Source organism: Puma concolor, chromosome B3, assembly GCF_028749965.1.
Source record: "Puma concolor isolate L17-30 chromosome B3, mPumCon1.1.hap2, whole genome shotgun sequence".
NCBI lineage: Eukaryota > Metazoa > Chordata > Mammalia > Carnivora > Felidae > Puma > Puma concolor.
Window position 1 is genome coordinate 15,498,574 of NC_141672.1, and position 27,208 is coordinate 15,525,781.

General features: G+C 49.4%; 1 protein-coding gene across 3 annotated transcripts in view; it reads left to right on the plus strand.

The window, feature by feature from the left end:
* FOXN3 (forkhead box N3) overlaps positions 1-27,208 on the plus strand; it is a 301,023-nt gene that overhangs the window by 55,599 nt on the left and 218,216 nt on the right. For 2 of the 3 annotated variants that reach the window (XM_086709045.1, XM_086709046.1), the window contains one exon: positions 16,397-16,953. In XM_086709045.1, the coding sequence (XP_086565171.1) occupies positions 16,411-16,953 (543 nt within the window). In that variant the 5' untranslated portion in view covers positions 16,397-16,410. Of the gene's footprint in view, positions 1-12,654; positions 12,872-16,396; positions 16,954-27,208 lie in introns of those variants that run through there. The other variant, XM_086709044.1, reaches the window with a different exon arrangement.

The window sequence follows — 27,208 nt, forward strand, 5'->3', positions numbered from 1 at the left end:
AAACCTGTTGCCGGGTTTCTCTGTAACGAGAAGTCTAAATGAGAACTCTTACTCTGTGAAGATGATGGGTTTTCATGGAAATCTCCACCCAAACGTGACCACTGGAAGCAGGTTCTGTGCTGTAAGGTTTTGAAGCAACCCCCCTTCCACCAGAGCCAAAGGGAAATTTGGAAGCAAACTGAAAAGCTCTCCAGGAGTGGGAGATAGTCTGCACTTTTGTCTCGCCTTTGTGCAGAGCCGTGCAGAGCCGTCACTCATCCAACATGTGCATGTGAATATTCTTTCTGAAGACCTGGGCTTCATTTTAAGGTCAGCCCACAATTTCTAGAGAATATAATTTGCTGCTATTTTTAGAGCATCATGATTGCTCGTAATAACTAATGGAAAGAAAAAACTCAACAGAAATAAATGTGTAACAGCTGTGTCTGCTTAAACTTGATTAAAGGCAGTAAAAAAAAAAAGTAAACAGAAGAATGAACGTGATAATGGACGAAGGAGAGCCCAGTATCCCTCTCATTGTGAAAAGTTTTAACAGACGTAACTTGCTCTCCTTTGGAGGCTGGCGATGTCTGTGTTTAAAGTTTACTTTACTGTTTGTCTTGAGTGGGATCAGTGTTGTAGTGAATAATTTATAGCCAGCATGAATGAGCTCATTAGTCACCTTTTCAGACTTTAAATGCGTTTTGTGGTTGTCATTACTGGAGCCTTCTGTTCAGCCGCCGAGCAAAATGACAGTTTGGCAGTTGGCTGCCTCCATATCGGGCAGCCTGCTCCCCTTCAGGTCTGTGTTGCTTTGATATTTCACTGAAACCTTTCCTTTCTATCCCGGGGCTGGTCCAGGGACTCTCACATTTCAGATGCCTTTTGCACCCCAAGCTTAAATGAGAAGTTTTTCGTGGATTAAAACACCAAAAAAAAAAAAAAAAAAAAAATCTTTCAGTTGCGTCGGCCGCAGAGAATGAAGTGGATGGAGTGAGCTTTTTTTTTCTTTTCCAGCAACTGCTGTGTGTTATTCCCTTTGTGCTGGGTTTGATATTCAAGTTATTCAGACGCAGCAAGCTGGGGAGTCGCTGTGCCGGGCACTCACACGGTGGCAGGCTTTTCTGGCCAGGGGTCGTCATCGGAGTTTGGAGGGGGAAGCATGTTTCCGAGGAGGTTTGCATTTTTACAGACTGGAGCATCCATATGATGTGGGTGGGTGTGGACGAAGCAACGGACTCCAGAAAATCTGCCAGGCCAGATTTCCAGGGCCAAAGAAAACCACGTTTTTCCTACAAAGGGGTGGTTTGATGACCTTTCGGGCTCACGGCCATCTGGGGGTCCAGAGCTTGGGGAGTGGCCATGACTTCTTCCTCAACTCAGCGTCTTCCTAGTCCAGATCATTGAGAGAAAGCAAACTGTTGCAGCTGCCTGCCCCCCATGCCTTTGGAGACTTGCCTGGGAGGCCGGTATGTGAGGAAGAGCCCAGGCATGCCAATAGCAGGTGGGATTTCTTAGGAACGGATGTCATGAGGTTCATCCCTCCCTTTGAACCTGGCCTGGGCAGCCTTCAGAGAGCTCTGACATCCACTCTCTGGGACTGGACGCCATCCGGAAGTCCGGGACACCGTGGCATGCCCACCTTGGTCCTCGGGTAGCCTCTGCTGGCACGCAAGGTGCATGGACGCTTGCCCGGGGAGATCTCAGCCAATGGCCTGGGCCTCTGTTCCAAGGTCCCTTTGACGTTTCCTATGAGCAACAGGCACTAATGGCTGCCATCACCAACGTGGGCAGCACCCCCTTCCGGGATCCATATTGTTAGACAGCTGGCCTAGCACTGTGTGAGGCATGTAGGAAAGATGTTCAGTATTCCTCTCTGGAAGAAATGCCAACTTAAAAAGGACGCCTGGTTGTTTGGGGGCCAAATCTTTGAAGCCAGTGACAGTCACGTGTCTTTGAGCTCAGAGGCATTGGGTGCTTTTGGTGCACCCACAGAGAGACAGCGGTCCATTTGGCCGCTTCCTTCCCAGCCCCCACCCCTTATGAGACCCGAGTGCTCACGTGTACTCATGCCTCACAATTTACAGGCACAGTTTGCTTGCACCTGAATCGAAATATTAAAGGCACATGAGAGGTTATTTTGGGAAGGAGTGGGGCTTCCAAAACAGAAAGTGTTGGTAACTGCACTGTCCGATAGAGAATAGGTTTGGCAGTCGCAGTAAGTTGAAAGGTTGTTAACCCCACCCCAGAAGAATTTTGTACGGCAGGGAAATATATCGGTGATATCTTAATCCCCGCAACGTTTCCCAGAGACGTCATCAACTTTGTAGCTTTTGCTTTTGTTTTAAAGAGACGGTCTTAGAGGAATTAATTGTCTTCTTTCACATTCTTCTGACAAAGTAAAATGAGAGAAGTTATTTTTTGGCCTGGTTAAGCCTTTGGCAGGACGTAGAAACTGAAACCCAAGAGACTGTGGTACTCGGTGTGCTCGGTGAAGACAGGAAAACAATAAAAGCTCTTGAAAACTTTGGAGGAGGAAAAGGTTGATGATGCTACTTTTCTATTTTTTTTCTTTTCTTTTTTTAATTACTACGTTTCTTTATTTTTGAGAGGCAGAGAGAGACAGAGCATGAGCTGGGGAGGGGCAGAGAGAGAGGGAGACACGGAATCCGAAGCAGGCTCCAGGCTCGGAGCCGTCAGCCCAGAGCCCGACGTGGGGCTCGAACCCACGAACTGTGAGATCATGACGCTTAACCGACTGAGCCACCCAGGCGCCCCAGTGAGGCTACTTTTCTTTGACTGATCTGTGTAGTTATTAGATACCAGCTTGAAAGAACAAGAAAAAGAAGCATTTTTTTTTTTTCCTGTTAAGCGATCAATATTTTTGATTACCGCTATGCCACATGCTATGAGCAGAAGAGAGGTAGAAGACAGGGTCCTTGCCTCTCTGGGCACTTATAATTTGTTTGATGCTCAGCATCTAGTTGATTTATTTTTTATTACAAAGGTACACCATACAGTATTGATTATGACATAGAAGCTGCACTTTGGCTCTTTGTAAGTAGTGCCTTTTCATTCTATTTAAAAGCCCCTCTTCCCTTCCTTCTCCTTTACTTGCTGCTCACCATTTTTCCTCTCTTGAACCCCACCACTCTTATCCGTCATGTCCTTGACCCGCAGGGGATTCTCCAAGAAAAATTCAAAGGCTGCAGATTGATCTGAAGCTTCCCTTGGCCCCTACCTGGAACCCGACTCCAAACTCTGGAGCCAGACTGTGTGGGTTCAAATCCCAGCCCACCACTTACCAGTTGTGTAGCCTGGGGCAGGTGGCCAAACCTCTCGGTGCCTCAGGTTCCTCGTTTATTTATAAGACGGGCGTAATAGTCGTACCTACCTCACAGGGTTAATGTGAGGCCGAAATGAGTCAATATTTGCAAAGCCTTAAGAATACTGCCTGGCACCCAATACATGCCATGTTAAGTGTTTGTTAAATATGGTTGGTCATTATTCATGCGTTCCATATTTGCAAATCCACATCCTTGCTAAAAATTATTTGTAACCCCCAAATTAAAAAATGCTCATGGTGCTTTTATGCTCACTTGTGGATATTTTAGCAGAACGACCAAAAAATTTGAGTTGCCCAGTGGGCACTTTCCCAGCTTCTGACTTCTTGTTTGAGCTCTCATACCATGAACAAGTATCTGTTCTGTGGTCTATCTTGTGCTATGCTCTCTGTGCTTTTCCCCTGGTGATTTTTTCTGTTTAAAATGGCACCTAATCGTAGGGCTGAAGTGTTTAGTGTTCCTGAGTGCATGAAGGCTGATTGCCTTGTGGAGAAAATACAGAAGCCTTGTTAGAGAATCTTTGTTCAGACATGAGTTATAGCGCTGTTGGCCGTGAATTCCATGTTAATGAATCAACAATATATATTAAATAAGGTGTCTTTAAATGGAAACGCAGCAAACTGTGGTTACAGACTCATCGGTTAACAAAAATGCTGTCACCCGCAGCTCGCAGGAACCTGACCGTGTGTTTCCCCTAGGAGCAATAGTTCAGTATTTGCTAATTCATTGTTTGTGGAGACTTTATAGAACATAACTTGCGCGAGTAACGACAATCAACTGTAGATAAATGGAGTTCAAGAGCACAGACTGGCAGCCTTTTCTAGGGCAAGCTTCTGACTGCCAGAGTCTCCCTTGGAAGGGCAGGAGAAGCAGAAGTAATTCTGGCCACGTGGAGTGCCTCAGCTGGACACAGATTTTTCTATCAGATCTGGAAAAAAAAAAAACAAAAAGAGAGAGATGTAACCACATCTGGTCTTTTATAAGCACAAGTCGTTCTAGAGGATCAATGGGAAAAGAGAGTTCATCTTCCCCCTCCCCCACAAACTCTTAAGAGTATTTTCCCTTGGGGCGCCTGGGTGGCGCAGTCGGTTAAGCGTCCGACTTCAGCCAGGTCACGATCTCGCGGTCCGGGAGTTCGAGCCCCGCGTCAGGCTCTGGGCTGATGGCTCGGAGCCTGGAGCCTGTTTCCGATTCTGTGTCTCCCTCTCTCTCTCTGCCCCTCCCCCGTTCATGCTCTGTCTCTCTCTGTCCCAAAAATAAATAAACGTTGAAAAAAAAATAAATAAAAAAAAAATATTTCAGCAAAGGAGAAAAGGAATACAAAACACAATTTAAAAAAAAAAAAGAGAAAGAGTATTTTCCCTTATCTTTGGACCTTTTTAAGAGTTTGTAGAGAAAGTTGGATCCTGAAAAACCTATACACTGAAAGCCTTCAAGCAACCAGACAAAAGACACCACAACACAGGATATAATGTGTGTTATACTTAGCAATTCTCTTGTTTGCTCAGAGCCCCGGCCTTTGCAGAAAGGAATCGGTTTGTCCCTTGTGGTAGAAAAGATCACAAAATACTTTAACTTGGTGGAAAGCTTTGCCAACGTATTTATTTCCCCCCAAACTCTTACTTTATGAAATGTTTGCCAGTTGTTTCACACATAGGGTATATGAGAATGTGAAGATGGTCCTGAATCAGGAAGGCTCCACTCAAAACGACTGGAAAATGCAAATGGCGGGGACCAAAGGGGGTGTGGTGGCCAAGGTGGCCCACAGAAGATAATAATACGCTTGTAGCCTCTTATTTTGCCAATTTCCGAGTTTTCATGATTTTAAGCCCTGTCCCAACAAACCCCCCTAAGTACAATGTTGTGCATTCCAGGGCTTGTTTTCAGGAAGTACTGGCTGAGCGTCTCCTGTGTGTGTCAGGCCCTTGAGTCACTGTGTGGCGTTTACTGGATCGCAGGGGTAGGCAGTCTGGTGGGCATGTTAACAGCCTTGCTATGGTATCTCCCTTGGCTAAATTCCTAGAGGTTGGAAATTTAGGGTCAATGGCTGGGCTCGTTTAAGTTGTAATTGAACAGCTGAGCCAAGTCACAATCTTTCGGACACCCACACCAACGCTGGTATGATTATTCTTTCTCAGCCTGTGCCAATCTGATAGATGAAATGAGATCTCACAATTGCTTTAATTTGCATTTGTTTTTACGGAGGTGGAGCCTCTTTTCGTGGGTATATGATCATTTTTGTTTCTCTTTTGGTGGATTTGCCCCTTTCGCATTAGGGTGATGCTTTTTTTTTTTTTTCTCATTGATTGTAGGGGCTATAAATTTAAAATATTAACCTTTTTATCTGTGTATGGCATATATTTCCTCATTTTTAAATCTATCTTTTAACTTGATTTATGACTCTGGCACTGCACGCAAATTTTAAATTGGTATGCAGTCAAATATGTCAATATTTTCCTTTTGATTTATTTACTTAACAAAAACAACAGTGCTAAGTGCCAGGGCACCATTATATGTGTTTTACAAGTATTAATTCATTTGATCTTTGTCAGAGCCCCGTGAAGTGGGTATTGCTGTTATTCTCCCTCCCTGCCCATTTTTTTTTAAGATGAAGAAACTAGGTGGGGAGAAAGAAGTTAAGTACTTTAAGGTTAGCCAGCTGGTACGTGGTGAAGTGAGAATATGAACCCAGTCCCAGGTTCTTATGCTAGCCATTAGGCTATACCACCTCCGGCCGTGGTACTTTGCTGTGTGTGTGTGTGTGTGTGTGTGTGTGTGCGCACGTGCACGCACATGTGTGCATGTATTTACCTGTGGTCACTTCATAAATCTCCCCGGGTCTCCTGGATCCTTGAGGGCAAGAGCTACACCTCTTACCTTTCCAGCTTCCTTCCCAGTCCCCTCCACAAAGTCCTGGGCATAGAGTAGATAGATGCTTCATACATAGTTGTTGAGTGAATGAATGGACTAAGTCTGGATTCTGGATCATTCGCTCACACATATGGCCCCATGGGTGTTCTAAGCCTCAGCTGACAGGTTCTCTGTTCCCATGTTGTCTCCAGCAGGTGACTTGATAAGCTTAGGTTTGGGGAGGGGCACGTGAGCTAATGAACTTCACTCTACCCGTTTGGCTGTACTTTCCCTAGCCACACATCCCTCCCTCCCTTCTCTCCTCAAATAAGCCTCCTGGCTCCCTTCCCTGCTGGAGAAATTCAAAGAAGCCTTTTCCCAGGCTACACCCTTCAGAACCTGTCATGTAAACACCAGGAATGCACAGGAGGAAAGCCCAAGAGAGGATGAAGAGCAGGTGGCAAGACCCCGGACCAATCCGTGAAACTCTTCAAGAGTGGGGAGCCTCCCAGCTCTCACGCTGGGTCTCTCTTCCTCCTGGGCCCAAGGGAAGGAAGCCAGCAGCCCTTTTTACCATTACAAACAGCATTCTCATATATTATCTCAGAGAGACTTAGTCAACCCATGATTAAGGGGTTTCCTTTGACCATAATCTTCCCTTCTCTTCTCGTATTTGACAAATCCTCTTGGTTTTTCCCTTGAAGGCTTTCATACGTTCATTTTTTCCAGTCTCGCTGACTGTTCTCTAATTCGCAAAGCGGGGGTCCCTCAGCCTCCAGCAGCAGCACCCCTGGGAGCTTGTTAGAGATGTGAAGTCTCAGGCCACAGCAGAGACCTGCTGAATCACAAACTCCGGGGGTGGGGGCCAGCAAGCTGCGTTTTAATAAGTCGTACAGGTAATTTTGGTGCGCACTCAAGGTTGAGGACCACTGCTCTAATGGGATCCTCCCCCCCCCTTACAGAACATTGTGTACGTAATGGGTGTTCACTGTAGAAGACATGGAATATAATAGACACGTTTGAAAGAAGCAGGCCAGAAAAATTACCCCATAACTCTCCTACTCAGAGGGGATCACTACTTTAATATTTTATAATTTCTGAAAACATAGTAAAAAAAAACCCTTTATTCCCTTTTGTATGGATTCTGGCATTGCTTTCTCAGTACTTTTGTCTGCTTTGGGTCTCTTACTTTTTTCCTTCCCTCTCCCAAAACTCACCTTGAATCCACAATTCCATTCTTCTCCTCCTCCTCCTCCCCCTTCTTTTTAAATTGAGATATACTTGACATACAACATTGTGTGTAAATTTAAGGTGTCTGACATATAGATTTGATACATTTATATTACAGTATGACCGCCACTGTGGCATTAGCTAATACCTTTGCGGCGTCACGTTGTTATCATTTGTTTTAGTGTTGAGAACACTTAAGATCTAGTCCGTTAGTTTAATGTTTATAATACAGGTTTCTTGTCGATAATTACTGTGCTGTATTAGGTCTCCAGGACTTATTTATCTACTAGCTCCAAGCCATTCATCTTTTTAAGCATATTTCTGATAGCATAACTTCTGCACTCAAAAATATTCGAGGGTGGTTCGGTCGGCTAAGTGTCCGACTTCGGCTCAGGTCGTAATCTCACGGTTCATGAGTTGGAGCCCCGCGTCGGGCTCTGTGCTGACAGCTCAGAGCCTGGAGCGAGCCTGCTTCGGATTCTGTGTCTCCCTCTCTCTCTGCCCCTCCCTTGCTCACACTCTGTCTCTCTCTCAAAAATGAATAAACGTTAAAAAAAATATATTCAATGAGTTCGTCTTGCCCTTTGAATTAGTGCTTAGAAACTGCTCATTTTAGCATTCGAGAAGTTTTGTCATACGGTGTTTCCGCTCTTCTCCACTAATACGCATGGCCTCATAGGTGCCATTGTGTGGCTCTTGACCCAGTGCTATGTACTTGGTAAGCACTCAGTAAATATTTGCTCAAGGAACAAATGCATCTCTAATACAATCAAGTCGTATTTGATAAATCTGTATGTGCCATTTATTTCTCCTACATGGAACAATGGTTTCTGCTGTAGTGCCTGCTTAAAATGTCTGGGATCTGGGGTGCCTGGGTGGCGCAGTCGTTAAGCGTCTGACTTCAGCCAGGTCAAGATCTCGCGGTCCGTGAGTTCGAGCCCCACGTCAGGCTCTGGGCTGATGGCTCAGAGCCTGGAGCCTGTTTCCGATTCTGTGTCTCCCTCTCTCTCTGCCCCTCCCCCGTTCATGCTCTGTCTCTCTCTGTCCCAAAAATAAATAAACGTTGAAAAAAAATTAAAAAAAAAAAAATGTCTGGGATCCCTCCTAGAAGATTCTGATCCATTAGGTTGTGGCTTCCTGGGTATCCCTAAGAGAAAAGCTCAGCTCTATAACATGCCTTCCCCATTTCCACAGATCCAGTACGAACCCATCTTTATTAGATGTCCTCCTTCCAAAGTCATCCCCAGTCCCGTTGTGCCCAATGAGTCCACCATGCCCCCTCGCCTCAGCTGTTAGGAGGGGGTGGGCAGAAAGGAGTTGCCTAAGTCAGGCTGAGCCAATCAGGTTATTTCCCTGAGAACTGAGTCATGTAGTGGAAGACAGAGGCAGTCAGAAGGTGGTGGGTGCTGAAGGTCAGAAGGTTATTTGGACTTGGTGTGGGCAGCCACGTGTGGTCATAAGCGAGCAGAGGAAGCCGGCCCGTAGGCACGAGAGTGGAATAGATATGCAGAGGGAAGGAGGAAAGACGGTGTGGTCTCAGAGGGAAGGAGGAGGAGGAGGGGGAGAGAAACTGCCTGATGACGCCCGGGTTCTAAGAAGCCCAGCTGTGCTGCCTGCCCAGGGCTGCCCGGGTTCCTGCTCATGTGTCTTCACTGGAGTCAGCTGGAAGGATCCCCGACCAGGCGATCATCTTTGCAGGCCTGCCTCACATTCCTCCGCATATATGAAAGTCCCCCGCCTTCCCGCCTGCCGTGTCCTCCTCTCACTGCTCGTCTCTCCAGGTGTTACTGCCTCAAGGGGGGTTCGGGGGCTTCACCCTGAACTTTTCCATAAATAATCACGTTAGCCAAAGAGCCAGTGATGGGGAAAGGGGCTTTCATGTTGCGGGGCAGAGAAGCCTGTGGGAGAAGAAAGAACAAAACCTCAGGGGGAGGGGCACTCTGCACACAGGAGGAGCCTGAAGTTCCACCCTGACTGGGGACCCACAGGGCTGGAGTCCAGACACATGTGTGCCTCGGGCCCATGCCCAGAAGGCGCTGTCGAAAGGTCCCAGCAGGTCCCCAGCCAGGAAGTAAAGTGTCGCCCAAAGTGAGTTCCAGGGCACACGCAGGATTCTTCTGTCAAACGTGTTTATAGAACAATGGTTTCAACAGTTCCACTCGGTGTTTGGAGACTTCTCAGGGTCTAAGGCACAAAGGTGCTTTTTGAAAAGTTCAAGAGGGGAGTTGAAAATGGAGTCGTTCTGAAGAATTTGGCCGCTGCACCCTTTTGTCAGGGAGCATGTTCCAGAGCTGGGGTTGGATGGAATTAAGAGGTGGAGAGGCCACTCTGAGCTTTGGGCAAAGCTGAGCTTCCTTTGGCTTTGGGCAAATATGTGGACCCCCCCCCCCCCCATTTCAGACAGACAGGGAGGCAGACATGAGTGGAGTAGTCTGGTCTCCACACCAGGCAGTGCTGGTCCACCGCTCCCTCTTCAGAGTGACCTCTCTTGCCACGTTTGTAACGGGGGAGAGAAATTAAGGCACACAGATGGTCCCTGACTTAACGATAGTTGGACATACAAGTTTTCGACTTTGTGATGGTGTGAGAGCGATACACCTTCGGTAGAAACCAAACTTCAGATTCTGGATTTGGATCTTTCCCTGAGCTCGTGAGGTACCTTACGATCTTCTCTCGGGACGCGGCAAAGCCCCAGCTCCCAGTGGCCACACCATCAGTGGGGTAAGCAACTGATACACTACAGCCATTCTGTACCTGCACAACCATTCGGTTTTTTGCTTTCTGTACGGTAGTCAAGAAGTTGGATGAGGTATTCAACACTTGGCATTAGATGATTTTGCCCCGTTGAGGCTAATGTAAGTGTTCTGTGCGCGTTCAAGGTGCACGTTCAAGTTTAGCTAGGCTGAGCGGTGATGTTGGGCCGGTTAGGTATGTCAGATGCGTTGTCGACTTAGGGATATTTTCAGCTTAAAGATGGGCTTATTGGGAGGTTAACCCCATCCTCAGCTGAGGCAGGTCTGTACGTTGGAGAATGGAAGAAACCAAAAACATGCAGAAGAAAGGCAAGCTAATAAAAGCTTGTCTCCCCTTACCCCACCCGCTGCCTAGGGCTTCTCCTGCCCCAAGGCTTACCTGTTTTAAAGGTTTTGTTCACGTTAGGATGGCTGGTTTGGACACAGGAGGCTAAACAGCTTGCACGGAGAATTTTGAGGACATATTCCGTGCATTGAACCCTGGGGACAAAGAAAGGACTGGAAGGAAAATGAATATGCCATTTCCCTTCCTGTAAAGAGATCTCTAGCTACGGTGTGAGGGTAGTTGGCCACGGGGAGAGCTGGGAGCTGATGATGCAAGAGGAGGAGGGAAGGAGAGTGTTTCTTCCTCTCTGGGTGGGCAAGGGGCTTGCACAAAGGTCTTTGGCCTTGATTCCTTTGATGGGGGATTCAGCAGCCTCAACTGATACACTGAAGGAGGGTCTCCACTGGAGCTCAGTCGGTCTTTTGTCACTTAAGTTCTGACGCTTAGTCTCTGGCGCAAGGCTTCAGTCGTCTCTAGCTTGTTTCTCTCATCTTACACCTCTTGCTTGATGAGTTTGGGTAGGTCCCATCAAGTGCTCGGTGATTCAAAGGGGTGGGGCTGGATGACCTCCGGCTTTCCCTGGGCCCCCACCTTGGAATCCTCTCTGGGGTGGAATCTGCCCATAGAACTAACTGGTAAGTGATAAGGCCTGTGGGGGAATGCCTTTGCCGAAGACTTGCCACCCACCACTTTGAGGCTTTGTGAAAAAGGAATGACTCCCAGATCTATTGGGGTTTCCTTACATTTTGGAAAAAAAAAAAAAATTGAGAAGCCCTTGGGATTTTTCCTCCCCTTTCGGGGAGGTTAAAAGGGACTGCAGACAAGGGGGGTTTCAGAGGGAGATCATTCTCGACCCTGCTCGCTGGTTTTTCTGCAGTTTTCGGAAAGCTCAAGATGGCCGGCCCGCTGGCTCAGGTGGGCTTAGGTGGGGGTGGGGGTGGGGGTGGGTTGTCACCTGGGCTTCTCCTCTGTGGAGGAACCTACTGAATTGGCTACGTGGGAGTGGTGTGCAATCATATTTTTATTTATGTCACCACCAGGGTGTCCTGTTGGACTCTCCTTTCGTCCTCTCCCAAGGCTGCTGGTTGGTGTGGCTTAAGCAGTGGGTGGCCGTCCTTTGGAGGAGCCCAAAGACTTGGAGTGGTGGCTGCGCCGGTCGCTGGGTGGCCCTGCGAATTGTCTGTCGGGTTCCCGAGAACTCAAAATGTGAAGGCGATAAGGCTGGGTTTTTTTTCCTCGAGGTTTATAAGTCGGTCGCGGCGCCCAGCATTTCCCCGCGCCGGAGAGGCCCCACCGGCGTGGCCTTTAGGACGGGCCTCCTGCTCGCCTGTCTGTAATGGCCACCCTCCCTCCCCGAGCAGACACGCGCCGGCAGACGACAGGAGGAGCGGCCACCGGGGCGGGAGGCTGCGGTGCCTTTGTGCCTTTCCTCCCGGGGCTCCAGGTGGGCGCTGGAGGAGGGCCGGGGACTGCCCCGGGAGCCCCGCCAGGACGCCGTAGTTGGGGAGAAGTGGAATCTCTTCTCCCCCTCGCAAGCCTCGCCCGCATCGTAATTCTTTTTATTTTTACTTTCGAGCCTTGTAAGGCATGCGGATGGGGTAGGAGCGTTCCGGCGACACGTTGCCAGCGGCGCAGCGCCGGCCCGCCCGCGTGGCCGGAGCCCGGGGAAGGGGCAGGCCGCGCGCCGCCCGCCCGGCCGGCCGCCCAGCCCCGCCGCCCACGGTCGCGGCCGCCCCGGGTCGCGGCGCCCGCGCCGCTCACCCCCGGCCCGCGGCGCGGCGGGAGGCGAGTCCGCGCGGCCCAGGCCGGCCTGGGCCCCGGCTGCGCCCCGGGAGCGCCCGGGCGCGGTGCGCGGGGTCGACCGCGGCGAGGGGGGCGCGGGCAGGGGGCGCCCCGGCGGGTCCGCACCCCGGGCCGCCGGCGGCCCGGCCCACGTTTTCCCTCTCTCCGGCTCCCTCCGCCCCCTCCGCTCCGTCCCTCCCCTCCGCGCCCCTCCCTCCCCGCGCTTCCCCTCCTCCTGCCTGGTCATGTGTCGCCTTTTTTTGTTTGCAGTGGAAACAATTTCTCGCCGCTCGGCGCGCCCCGGCCCGACGCGCCGCGGCGGAGGCGAGCGGGAGGCGGGACGGGGCGGGGAGAGCGGCGGGGCCGGCGGGAGGACGCGCGGCGCGCCCGGCGGACGCCGCAGGTCCCATGCCGCGCCGCGACCCCCGCGCCCCTGCCGCCCGCGCCCGCGGCCGCCCCCCGCCGCCCGCCGCCCCGGGCTCGCCGCGCCGCGCCCGCGCGTCCTTAGCCGGGCCACCAAGCGATGCCCGCTGGGCGCCCGCGAAACTTTGTCGGCTCCCGCTGAAGGGCTGCGGCGCCCCCGCGCCCCCGCGCCCCGCTCCGGCCAGGTGAGTTTGCTCCCCGCTCCCGCCGGCGCCCCAGTGGGGTTGGGGTGACTCGGGGCGGGGGCGCTCGTCCGAGGCCGTCCTGGAGGCGACCTCGCCGCTCTCGGCAGACGAGGGACTCCGCAGTTCCTGGGGGAAGGGCTCGGGGTGGGGGGCCCGGCCGGGCGCGGAGACGGCAGCCCCAGAGCGGGGAAGTTGCCCGGTCCGAAGAGTTTCCTGCCCCGACGTGCGGGCTGTTTCCCGGTGCCTCGATTTCCGAAAGACGCCCGAAGGGAGCAGAGTTGGTATTGTCCGCGGGGGACGGGATCCCCGCCGTTCCGGGCCGGGGGAGGGGGTGCCGATCCAGGGGAGACCCCAAGATGAGAAACAGGCTCCTAACAAAGATGCCCCCTCCCCCCAAACTGCAGGCTTGGCACCGGCAGCGAGCGTCTCCCGAGACCCCCGAGGCCCGACCCCTCCTCACCCCGACTCTCTAGGAAACCGTCCTCGGGCCCTGGAGAAGTTGGGGGGACGGCGGGCTTTTATTGATGTGTTTTTAAGGCTCGCCGCGGTGCGGCCAATAAAAGGTTTATGACATCTGACCGGCAGTGAAGGTATGCGAGCTCCCAATTGCCTAGTATACGGGGAGCGGAGCAGTTTCCTCGTTGCCTGGCAACGCCGCTGATTGACGCGAAACGCAGCCAATCGCCGCTCCCGCAGGTCCCCTTGAAATGTTTTTGACAAGTACAGTAGACTGGAGTGGAGCGCGTGCGCGCGCGCGCGCGCGCGCGGAGGGGGGTTACCCGGCCCCTCCAAACTGGAGACTGCCCTGCTCGGCTTGGAGAGCGTTTCTTAACTTTTTAAAGTTCACTTCCAACATCTGCTCCGAGCTGGGCCAGTAATGTGTTTGTCAGTTATTTGGAAACCTTCTGATAGCGGGCAAGAAACTCGCTTTCCTGCTGCATTTTCTCCGTTAAAACGCAAATAAGATAACAAAACACAGCAAGTCGTAGAGAAACAAAAAGAGGGTGTGTGTGTGTGTGTGTGTGTGTGTGTGTGTGTGTGTGTGTGTGGAACGGAACCAATAGCAAACCGAAAAGTTGTAAGGAGGTCACTAGTGAATAACTATTTGCGTATCTGGTGGAGCAGATTAAAAATGTTTGCTTAACTGCAGACTCACATGATCCGGATTCTCGCTCCCTCTCTCTCTCTCTCTCTTTCTTTTTTCTTTCCCTCTAAAATAGGAGGAAAAAAAGATTTGGCAGATTATGTAGTTAGAGTATAATAATGGAAAACTCCTCAGCTGTGGTTTCTGGGAACTGTTTTTTAAAATGGAACTGTGGTGATCAGCAGGTCTTAATATTGTTGCCATGAAATGCTGGATTTATAAAGAGCATGGGGGGATAGGAACACAAAGCAGACCGATGATTCAAGGGCACTGAAGCCTCATCACCCTCTTTTCTTGACTTTTCTAATAAAGCCATATTGCTGGCAGTGTTTGTTTAAAACAAAAGAAAACATGGAGTATAGTGTGTTAGTTCCTTTGGGAAGCTACTGACAAATAAGCACATTGAAAAGAAAGAGCAGCATGTTGTCATAGCAACAGTGCAATTAAATTACTTTACTGTCAGCCATGATATAATTTTCCTGTTTGGAAGCTCAGGAGACATAAAACTTTCATCTGGAGCTGAAGTTGACTTCAGTGGCTGAGTAGTTGTTCTGTTTTGTACTCCACTGTGTGGATATCCCCGGTTATCAGAAACTTGGGGTTTTTTGATGGGATCCGGGGAAACGTTGAGAGGACAAGCCTAGCTTTGATTTGTTCATAAGGAAGGTAAAAAGCATGATCAGCTGGGTCTCTGTCACAGCCCCAGACCTAAAGACACTAGCTTATTCTAAATTGTGTCCTGTGCTACACAGGTTAGTTTCCTTATTTGACAGAAAGAAATATTCCCTGTGGATGAGCCTGGAGTATCTGAATTGCTCTGCCTCTGTCAGTCTTTGATGCCCATGGAGGTTTTCTCTCCTTAGAGTCGGGCATCTCATAGCAGCTCCGGAGCGCTTTCTCACACCTTCTGCCAGCGGGTTCTGTGTGTCTACCTTTCGGAAGAGGGAGGGGGTTGCGGTTCTCAGGCACCCGAGGCTGGCCGGCCTGTTGGGTGCCTCACATTATGCTTTCGAGAATCGCATTCTAGAGCTTTCCCAGCTGAAGTGGCAGTTACTTTCAGCATAGTGTCAATGGACATTTAGAGCCTTAGGATGATCATGTCTGCTTTTGTGTTCATTCTTTTTTTTTTTTTCTTTTTTCTAGATAGATTGCTTGATCTTCTTAGGGGGAAAAAATAAAACAGACGTGCTTCTTAAACCAAGCACATTGTGTGAGGGCTACAAGCGGACAGTGGGAGACCTCTTTCATTATCTTCACTGTTCTTTCTGTCTTACACTGAGTACTCGGGGGTTGAATGTGCTTTGTATCTATCGGGGTCATTCTGTTGGTGGACTGGCCACGTCCTCGTTTTCTTTTCTCATCAGAAGTTGCACTCCCTGTTCTAGGTCATTGATAAAAATGGGGGTGGCATGGCGGGGGTGCAGAACAGAATTCTCTAGCAATTTTTGTTGAATTTGCCTTCCAGTCTTGAAGCTGCCAGTTGTCTTTTTTTTTTTTTTTTTCTCACCAATGCTGATGTCAATTCATGGCTTGTCTTCACGTTCCCACGTATTCGTGTGGTGCCCGAAGTTACTCACTTTTTCATTTGGAGGTGTAGGGTCCCAGCAATTAAATGTAACGTCTCCCTGCAGTTCCGATCCCCCGAACTCCTTGTTAGCGCTCTTTAGACTCGCCAACCCGTAATCACAGTTGCAGAGTTTTGGGTCATGACTCGGGGAGAAAAGATACAATCATATAAACCACGAGCAGATGATGCACACTGTGGTCACACTTGAATTCCGAGGCGGTTGTCATGGTTTTCGTGTGGTGACAGCTCGACTTAACCTGAAACACCTGGCCTTAAACTTGGAGGTATTTTCTTTTTTGGGGGAAGGATAAACCACGAGACCGTAATAACCCAAAGCGACGGGAGCGGTGCATTGTCCTTACTCCGTAGTGTCTCTCGTGAGGCTTGGGTGCATCTTACCTGTCTGTAGATTCACGTATTGTGGAGAAACTGAGGCACCCAACACCGAAGCTTTTCCCAGGGTCACAGTGAGAGTCTGCACGAATCCGGGAAGAAGCCTTTGTAGATTCTCCCTTTCTTCTCATGATGCGTTTGCATATTAGAGGTGTACTGTAAATATTTCCAGTCTTGTATTTTCGAGGCGACGGAGTCACTGTGCCGCAGGCATGGTGGACGGATTTTACTTAGGAGTGCTTCTCCCTGTGGTGGAGTCGTGGGTTTGTGTTACCCAGCGTCGGAGCCCTGAGATGGGCTTCCTGTAGGGCCAGGGGTCCGTAGAGGTGGCACGGGTGGGAGGTGGGCCCAGTAGAATTAGGAGGGCACGGCTGCCTCTGTTTTGGGTTTCACCAACTCATCTGTTCTCTGTGTTTACCAGGAGCCTTCACGTAAATGGGTCCAGTCATGCCTCCCAGTAAGAAGCCAGAAAGCTCAGGAATTAGCGTCTCCAGTCGGCTGAGTCAGTGTTACCGGGGCAGCGGTTTCTCCAAGGCCCTGCAGGAGGACGATGACCTCGACTTTTCTCTGCCTGACATCCGATTAGAAGAGGGGGCCATGGAAGATGAAGAGCTGACCAATCTGAACTGGCTGCACGAGAGCAAGAACTTGCTGAAGAGCTTCGGGGAGTCGGTCCTGAGGAGTGTCAGCCCCGTCCAGGACCTGGACGACGACACCCCCCCATCCCCTGCCCACTCTGACATGCCCTACGATGCCAGGCAGAACCCCAACTGCAAGCCCCCCTACTCCTTTAGCTGCCTCATATTTATGGCCATCGAGGACTCTCCGACCAAGCGCCTGCCAGTAAAGGATATTTACAACTGGATCTTGGAACATTTTCCATATTTTGCAAACGCACCTACTGGGTGGAAAAACTCAGTGAGACATAACTTGTCCTTGAATAAGTGTTTTAAGAAAGTGGACAAAGAGAGGAATCAGGTAAGCCTCTGTGTCTGGAACTCAAGGGTTCTCTTTTTGACATGTGTAATTTCTCTCCGTGAAGAAAACATTAAGGAATGTAAATTCACTGCCCTGAAGGAGTGGTGATAAATGGGCAGTTTTATTTCACTCGTTTGGTTGCAAAGAGCTTCCTTTTCCTTAAGCGTGCCAGTTAAAGAATGTTTTTAGCGTTTGTGCCAGATTGAGGGTTTCCCACTGTGGTATCCAGACGTAACCCCAGAACCGTGGTTTGCACGCCTGATTGGTTCTTAGTAGCATCCCTCAGTGTGGATTGGGTTTAGAGTGCAAACACAGGTCCATATTCCGAGGACAGCCGTTGACCATGCGGTACGTGTATATATGTTTGAGGCAGGGTGCCGCCCCGGGCTAGGGAAAAATGGCATTTCTCTTCTTCCTTAATATTAACTTGGAGAGAGGCAGCCTCCAGGATTCTGGAATAAGTGGACGGTAATGGACATTGGGAGGTGACCAAACAGTCTACTCCGAGGCCCGACAAACAAAGGCCCGAATTGCTCAGGTGGCACTCATAAAATCAGGCACGCACACGAGTGCCTGGCAACTTCGAAACACCCGGAGTATGAAAAATCAGGGTAAGGTCCCCCTTTAGAGGTGGGCTTCCACAAGATTGAATTTGGACTGTAAAACCTTAGCTCGAGTCTCCTGGCCCCACTACAGCGAGACTGGTTTCGAGAACTTGCTTTCCCTTTCCTGTAAGGAGTGTAACCGTGGGAACGGGATTGACCGTTAGGACTGGACCACAGTGCCGTGATCGGACTTTTGAGTCCTGGAAAGTAACGCGGCCGCAGTGGGAACATAAGCCGAGAAACGTTTTCCCCACAGAGCTTTCGCGTTATTGCTGTATTTTCCGGCTTTGTTTCTCGTGGTAGAGGGACGCTGCGCCGTGTAGCCGGCAGTCTGCCTTTCACCCTTTTAGAGGTTCAGGTGTGGGCTCAGGACCCACTGTCGTGCGGGGTCGCTGGCTGTGCAGTGCTGGGGCCTTTCTTCCTCTCCAGACACACGTTCCTGTTTCCAGTAGACTCTTGGGCCTGAGAAGACTCTGCTGGTCTTGGGCTTGGAAGAACTGGAATAAGGAAGCGGCGAAGCCGTATTTCTCCTTGCTGCACCTGTACCCGTTTGTCTGCAAATGCTGTTCCCCTGGAGTTTATGCTCATGACGGGGAGCGGGCATATATGGAAGGGTGATGCCCGGGTCCACTGTGCAAACGTGGACCTTCCCCAGGTCCTTATTTTTACGCAGCTGTGACAATTGTGGGGCGCCGCTCTCGTCCCCGCGCGCCCGCTACGCTCCTTCCTCCCCTCCACGTCTCAGAATGGGCGTTTGGAGACTGACCTCTGGACTTGGCTCTGTTGACTCCTTTAGCCTCATTCTCTGAACTAAGAGAAGCTTCCCTGCGCCCCAGTAAAGAGCCCCGTCTATGGTACTGATAGTTTCCGCATAGGTGAGTCCTCGTGGGTAGGAGGGGAAAACCTTAGAAAGCAATTCCACGACTAGCACATTAGAGGAGAAAGTGCCGTTCGGGTCCCCCGAAGCCGCCCATGGCCGATAGAGCCGCGAACAGGCCGTTTATTGTGCGTGTTACCGCATGCCTGGCTCTGCGTTGGCCTCAAAGCCAGGGCACGGAAAAGTCATTTAGCAAGGGTTCGCTCTGAAATGTTCAACAAGAGCAACTCCAGAGTACGCGAAGAGTCTCGGCAGGATCATTCGTCAGCCCTCCGAGTGACAGGTGTGTCGGATGGGGTGTGTGCGCGAAGGTACTGGCACACCCCCGCCCCCTGCTCTTCCCAGGTGATGGTTGTCATTCCGAATACACACAGATACCGCCTGTTGAAAGGGAACGGCTGTGAGGACGCAAGACTGTTAATCTTACGAGACGTTGAGTTCCGACTTCTTCGCCATGCTGACCTGCACGGACGCGTTTCTGATCACGTGCCCGTCAGTTTTGTGGGGGGGGGGGGTTGGTTCCCATCACCTGTGATGGTGTGAGAACAAAGCTAAGAGTGGGAGATTTCCGTCTCTCTCCTCGTTCCTTGGGTTACCCTTGGGCCAGCTGGTGGCCGCGTTCGGAGGCAGATTCCCGGGGACTCCCAGCCACTTCAGGGCACTGGCGCTGGCCCACCCATTTGGGTTTTCTCCTGTGGCCAGCTGAGTGAAGGAGAAGGCCTTCTCCCTGACACTTCGCCCAGTGAAAGCCCCTTTGGCTGTACAGGTAAACTTGTTTTCTTCCCAGGGGATTTTACTTAGTGGTAGCTCCCACTCTGAGGTGGGGCCACAACGCAGTGACCACGTGCACCTGAACATTGGTGGGAAATATGTTAGTTGAAGAGGAGAATGGAAGGCTTGCAAGTTGTATTCACATTTTTTTCTTTTAAAAGTGCGGAACCCGGTTTTAAGCTTGACGTGACTGTGGGAATGCAGAATCCTGTGTGATCCTTGTCCCCGAGGGGTTTGGAATGAGTCCCCTGCTGGACAGCTGCCTGGCTGGGATGTTGGAGAGGGAACTTACAAGATTGCATCAGAGTCACCGGTGGCACTTAAAAGCAATGAACATTTCTTGGCTCCTCCCTGGAGATTCTGGTGCAGTAGGTTTGAGGTGGGTTGGGGACAGTTGGTGGTTCTGATAAGCTCCAAGGGCGTTTCTGACATGCAGCCAGATTCGAGAATCCCTGAACTAGATGCCCTTTTGGGTTCTTTCCAAAGCTGAGATTTCATCAGGAACAGCTCATGAATGAACAAGTTGGAGAGAATAGACAGTTTTGCTTCCATTTTTTTTCTCTTTTTTACGTTTTATCTCTTAGAGGACTTAAAAAGATACATAAGGACTTAGAAAATGGCTACAAAAGATAGAGTTTTATTTTTCTTCTTTAATCATAAAGAATTTCAAATATCCACGTAGAGAGAGTAGCATGATGAATCCATGTCACCCCCCCATTGCCCATAACCAAATTCAGTGGTTAGCAAGTGGTTGTTGCCCTTCATTCATTGTTTTGTTTTGTCTGTTGCTCAAGCAGATCCTGGGTTTCATGTTTTATCCCAACATACTTCCATATGCATAAGAACAATCACCTGGGGCGCCTGAGTGGCTCAGTCGGTTAAGTTACCGACTTCAGCTCAGGTCATGATCTCATGGTTTGTGGGTTCGAGCCCCGCGTCGGGCTCTGTGCTGACAGCTCGGAGCCTGGAGCCTGCTTCAAACTCTGTGTCTCCCTCCGTCTCTGCCCCTCCCACACTCATGCTCTGTCTCTCTCTGTCTCAAAAATAAATAAACATTAAAAAAAAAAAATTAAAAAAAAAAACAAAAAACAATTGCCAGTTTCTTCCGTAACTTCAATTGCCTGTGTCGCCCCGAACAAAGTGCGCACTTCCCTAGTATCACCTGATACCAGGTCCATATCCAGAGATCCCTGAGGGTTTACATGACGTTCATTTGAATTAGGTCCAAACGTGGTTTATGCAGTGCAATTGGCTATTAAGTGCCTGTCGTCCATTTTCATCCACAGCAGCCCTACGCCTCTCTGCTTTCTGATGTCTTTCCTTGTCAAGGAGACCATCCGCTGGGCTGCAGATCGCCCCACATTCTGTCTGCTTCGGGTGGATTGCATTTAGTATGTTCTTCTGTCCCCCCCCCCCCCCCCCCCCCGTATTTTCTGTGAAATGGAAGTCAGTGCTCGAGGCTGGATCACGTTCCGGGTTTCTTTCCCCTAAGAATACTTCATGGGCTCTTGTGTGTTCCAGCATCCAGAAGGCTGGTTGACCCCTCCTGGGGGGGGGATGCTGAGCTTGAACTGTGGGTTCACATGGGATCGGCTGCCACCGCCTCTGCAAAGTTTCCCACCAGCTTTTCATCTTAGGGTTTCATCTATGGATGACCTTTGCCTGAATCAATCAAGGTAGAGTTTCAGAGTCTGAGATTAAGTTTTATAGCTCCTAAATACAGATCTTAGCTAGGACTATAGATTAGCATGTGCTAACCTCTCGGACTACTTGTAAAGGGGAAGTAAAGTGGACTTCTTTTTTATAGACTGGGGATTATAAATGGTTCAGGTATGTGTGTTTCTATTTCTGTGCTTTTTCTTTACTCTCTTCTTACCAATTTAACAAAAAACATTGTTGTCACAAGAGGGTTTATAAAGGAAACACTGTACAAAGATATGTTTATTATATTGAGGGCTGAGTGCTTCATGCTTCATTTTTTGTTTAGTAATCTCTATGTGCAACTTGGGGCTCAGACCCATGACCCTGAATCACACGCTCTTCCGACTGAGCCGGCCAGGTGCCCTGGGTTGAATGCTGTCCAAGATTGTGTTTGTTTAGTTTTTAGATTATTTTTTTTTTTTTAATTTTTTTTTCAACGTTTTATTTATTTTTGGGACAGAGAGAGACAGAGCATGAACGGGGGAGGGGCAGAGAGAGAGGGAGACACAGAATCGGAAACAGTCTCCAGGCTCTGAGCCATCAGCCCAGAGCCCAACGCAGGGCTCGAACTCCCGGACCGCGAGATCGTGACCTGGCTGAAGTCGGACGCCTAACCGACTGCGCCACCCAGGCGCCCCTAGATTCTTTTTTTTTTAAATGCTTATTTGTTTGTTTGTTTAAAAAGCATTTATTTTTATTTATTTTGAGAGAGAGAGAGAGAACACAAGTGGGGAGGGGGAGAGAGAGAGAAAGAGAATCCCAAACAGACTCCATGCTGTCAGTGCAGAGCCCAATGCGGGGCTCGAACCCACGAACTATGAGAGAATGACCTGAGCCGAAATCAGGTATTGGATGCTTAACCAACTGAGCCACACAGGTGCCCTGCTTATTTTATTTATTTGGAGAGAGCAAGCGAGCGTAGGAGAGGGGCAGAGAGAGAGGGAGAGAGAGAATCCCAAGTAGGCTCCACATTCTCAGCGCAGAGCCCAGCGTGGGGCTCGAACTCAAGCACAGTAAGATCATGACCTGAGCTGAAATTAAGAGTCAGGCGCTTAACTGACTGAGCCACCCAGGCACCCCTAGTTTTCAGGTTCTTTAATGGAAACTCTGACTAAGGAAAAGTGAAGAACCACCTGTATTTTACAGCAACAGTAGAAGACATAATGTGGAAAGACCTGTGAACTTTCCATATGCAGTATTCCACTTCCTAACTACAGTCCTGTGAAGTAGGTCCTATTTTCCTTCCTAAAATAGGTGATGAGTTAAGCTCAGAGTGCTTAAGGAACTTGCTGGAGGTCATATAGCTAGTACCTAGCAGAGCAGGAATTCACCCTAATTCCCTCCAGCTTGGAAGGTCCTGTGCTTACATTAAGCTGGGTGCTTGATGAACCCTTCTCAGTTGACAGGCTATTAGAGATGATCTCTACATGCTTCCTCAAAGTATTCTATGAACATGAGTGATAGGGACCTCAAATGACCCCAGGAAACCCAGCGTTTACTTTGGGGCTATAGGATAGAGAAAGGTAAATATAGAGTCTTTTTGTGCTGTTGAGATGGGGCCAGATTCTGTCTTTGTCAGCAAATGGGGAGATGTGATGTCTGCACGAAGTCTGCCACTGCCCTCTCAGCTTCCTCTTTGCAAGAAATGCCCTGGGTCCGCTCCACTGGTCTGGCCCAAGCTCAGAGTCCCCTCTCCATGCACAGATACTGTTTACACAAGCTCTCCTTCCACTTTCCAGCGAGCCCCCTTGACGCTTTGCTTTTCCATCCTGCTGGATGAAATTCTTTTTCTTTTTTCTTTTTTTTTTTATAATGTTTATTTTTGAGAGAGATTGAGCGGGGGAGGGGCAGAGAGAGGGGGGCCACAGAATATGAAGCAGGCTCCAGGCACTGAGGTGTCAGCACGGAGCCCAACGCGGGGCTCGAACTCACGAACTGAGAGATCGTGACCTGAGCCGAAGTCAGACGCTTAACCGACTGAGCCACCCAGGCGCCCCTGAAACTCTTTTCCAAAGGCAGTTGGGAAAATAAGGTAGCGTCTCTTATGTGGTAGTACCCCCATGTGCACGGTCGCCTCAAACTCCCTCCTCTTGGTGGTGTCAACACGGAATCAAGAGCATTTCCCTTTCCCGTGATGCTAGTCAAGGTACCCATTTAATTGGTGGCCGTTGCAGGAAGAAGAGAGGACTTCTTTTATTTTGGATAAGTAATGCCATTTGAAAGACTGGGTAGTCCGCTTTTGAGGGCGAAGTTCCTAAAAATCAGGGTCATGCTGGGTGGTGGGGCATGCAAAAAACGGGATGGAGATTCTTCTGAAGTCTCTGGGGCAAGTGATGATCTTGTTCATCCCTGAGTGCGGGCTCCGGGCACAGCAGCGGGGACACAGCCTCTCTCTCGCAGGCGCACACTGCCTACCACACTGCTTTCTGTTGTCTTGGCTAAATAGTGACTTTGCCTCAGAAGGTCGGGACTTTACCAGGGTCTCTGAGGGGCTCGAAGTAAACATAACCCCATGTTGCAGGCCCTGGAAGAGGAGGCTTTTCATTCCAGCGTCCTCTGTCACCCCAAGAAGTCTGTACCGCCCTTGGCCATGCTCTCCCACCAACCCTACCAATTCTGCTCCTTCCTGATGCTTCCAGGTATCAGATGCCTTGGCTCGGGGGGCATTTCTGGTGTCCTCCTCTCGCCAGCTGTTCAGTGTCTGCTTATTCATTCGTTCAGCAACCTTTTTATTATTTTTTTTTTAATTTTTTTTTTTTCAACGTTTATTTATTTTTGGGACAGAGAGAGACAGAGCATGAACGGGCGAGGGGCAGAGAGAGAGGGAGACACAGAATCGGAAACAGGCTCCAGGCTCTGAGCCATCAGCCCAGAGCCCGACGCGGGGCTCGAACTCACGGACCGCGAGATCGCGACCTGGCTGAAGTCGGACGCTTAACCGACTGCGCCACCCAGGCGCCCCCAGCAACCTTTTTAAAGTATCTGTTACGGTCAGTACCTACTCTGCTTAACTACACCAAGTGCCAAAAGGGTACAGCGTTGAATGGGTTGTGGCTACGGCACCGGCCAGTGGTCCAGTGGGCCCCACCTGCAGAATTTCCTTCTAGCTTCCAGAACTTACCAGAAGAACTTACCCTTCCTTCAGCATGCCCGCCTTCATTTACTTGTTTCCTGTTTCTCACATCATTCGTTCCTGGCTTCTTTGTTTCACAGATGCACTGCTTTTTCAGTCCCCACAGTGACTCCTGTTATTGACGGTGATAAGGATCCCTACAAGTCTTCTGGAAAGCTTGGTTCTTCTGGACGTGAGGGTCCCATTGGTGTATCTGTCCAGTAGCTCTCCCCGTGAACTGTTCAAAAAAATGTTGCCTTCTCTTTGGTAGGGCTTTGTGGTAACTGGTAAGCCTATGGGTTGCTTCTTCATTGATACACTGCCTGGATATCCAACCAGCAAGAAATTGCTCTCAGAACCTCCCCTGTTGAGCTGAAGAGCTTTGGGATTTCCCTTTGAAATCACTTTAGCTGCAGGATAATTCTCTGCAGTAAATAATATGGGAAGTTGGCACACTGACCTCCTATTTGAAAGTCATGGGTTTTGCTTCTTTCACAAGTAGTGGTGGGTTGTTTAGATTAATCCATACTCTCTCACCTTGCCCTTGGTCATCTTCATGCTCTTAAGCTTTGGCAAGATGATGGCAGCTCTTAGGTTTTCTACAAAATTCCACCATCTTCCCAGTGGACTTTTCAGCACTTGAAACAGATGATTGTATATTTTTAAAAGGCTAGTGTCATGTTAACCCTTGTTATCCAAGGGTATCCTTGTCACTTTTAACTTATTTGTCACTTGTCTCAATGAATACTTCTTACTGGCCCTGTGAGGATTTATCTTTTGGCTGTATTTGGTTCAACCCTGGCCTGAAGTTATCAGAACTTACCAAGTTGTTCCTGCGGCCTGCCTCTATATTGGTAGGCCATCAGTAACTTTTTACCTGTGATTTCAGGGACACCAATGGCCCTTTGCTGTTACAGAATAGTTAGTCTATTCTGTAGAATTATTTGGCAAGGGGAAAGGTTAAGTTAAAAAGTGAGATTTGGGGACGCCTGGGTGGCTCAGTCGGTTAAGCAACCGACTTCGGCTCAGGTCACCATCTCATGGTTCGTGGGTTCAAGTCCCGCGTCAGGCTCTGAGCTGAGAGCTCAGAGCCTGGAGCCTGCTTCTGATTCCGTCTCCCTCTATCTCTGCCCCTCTGCTGCTTGTGCACTTGCTCTCTCTCAAACATAAATAAACATTAAAACAAAAAAGTGAGATTTGGTTTTTGCCCCCTAGGAGCTTACATTGCAGGGATACAAGAGACATAATAAAAAATAAAAAAAGAATAAAGCACCACCAGTGTGGGAAGCATGCCTGATCCATAAGTGATAGGTGTCATTTGAGAAGAAGCTTTTCTTCCCGAAAATGGGGCACTTGGAGCTGAGATAAAGCTAGCAGTGGGCAAGTTTTGGATACTCCTTATGGGGGAGGTACTTGAATAAATTCACAAGACATTCTTCTGGTGTGGGAATGAGTACATGACCTTCAAGAATGGATTCGTTCGGATGAGGTTGGACTATTTATTCTAGAAAATCCAAACATGAGTGAGTTAAACAAGTTAGAAGTGGATCGCTCTGTCACATAAAATAAGTCTTGAGGAGTTGGACAGAGACCCAGATTCCATCTGTCTTTCTGCTCTGCTGTTCTTAGTGCACTGCTGGTTTCCATTCTCAGAGCGTTCTCCTGGTCCAAGATGGCATAGCTGGCATGTTGTCTATTTGGGAAGTAGGAAGGGGGGTGTGGGTGCAGGGAAGGACCAAAGTGGGGAGGTCCCACTGAGTTCGCCGTTTTAAGGAGCTTTTTCAGAAATCCCACATTCTGCTTTCATCTATCTCATTGGCTATACTGTGGTCACATGACTGCAAGGAAGGCTAGGAAAGGTCGTCTTTTAGCCGGCCCGTTGCAATGCCGGATAAAAATGTTGGTTTTGTTAGTAAGCAAGCGTGGGCTTTTCTGTCACAGAGGTCTGGAGGAGATGAATGTTTTTGGACCCAAGGGATATGTTGGAACAGTCGGAGAAAAGGAAGGAGAGAGATGGGTGGTCAGAGAGGTCATGTAAATAAGAGTGAGGCGTTGGTAGGGGAGCTAGGACCGGAAGGGGAAAACTGGATTGCCCTGCTGATTTAACGAAAGCAGAGACGCCGTCCCATTTTTTTTTTTTTTTTTTTAAACATTGCAGTTCACCAAGGTTTTGCTTCAAGATATTCTGGTTAAATTGCATTTAATATTTTCCAAAGCAATAGCTTGATAGAGGTGAAGCGTGCCGAGTATGATAAGAAAAGCAGGGAAAACGCATGGTCGAAGATAGAGAGTGGCATCAAGTCGTTTTTTAAATAATAACTTGCTGGTTTGCGCTGCGAGGTTGCGGCCCGTTCCAGGAACGGAATGACGTCTTTGATGTGTGTGAGTGCGCGCGCGCACTTGCACCTGTGAACTCAGCAGGAGACCTGTCAGTTACCCTTCCGTGTCGTCCTCCCGCCGCCACCAGATAGGTGGGCTTCCGCTCTGCGCCCAGTGGGCTTGCGTGCAGTGTTGCCTTGCATTTACCGTAGCTCTGTGAAGTGCCTCGCGCAGGCTGTGTGTGCTCCTCAAGGGACAGGACCAATAAGTGACTTAGCTAATGTCATTAGACAGAAAACAGCTAGCAGAGCATTTGTACACTTTGTTTTTAGGGGGAAAAAAAGTCCGAGTCACGTGAGCACCACTCTAATGGTGGCTAGAGTAGAGGGGGGAAAAAATCCAGAGTCTCCTGAAATCAGAGCGCAGCAATGTGGCACCCAGCCGGGGTAGAGTCACACGAAGTACTCTCAGAGTACTTCACGGAATGCCGAGTTCTTTCCAGAGTCTTCCGCAGATGCAAGTCATGTAAAGTAAGAACCTGTGTTCATAGCCATGATTCTAAGAACCCGCAGAAAGGTTAGTTTGCAAACTAAAAATTAGACTCAGCATTTACAAAAAAAAGTAGCTCCGTCATTTTGGAAGCATTTATCATTCATGCCACACATCTATGTGGAGTGCAAGGCTCAGTTTTGTGTGCTGAGGATATCGAGGTGACCTGTGGTAGTTGTTACCTGGCTATTCCAGACTCTCCACAGGATAGGGAAGAGGGGAGGGGAAGCACATGTTAAACAGTAGATCTATACATAGACACATAGGCAATGTATCAGATAGTTATAAACACAATGAAGAAAATAAAACAGGAGAGGGGTG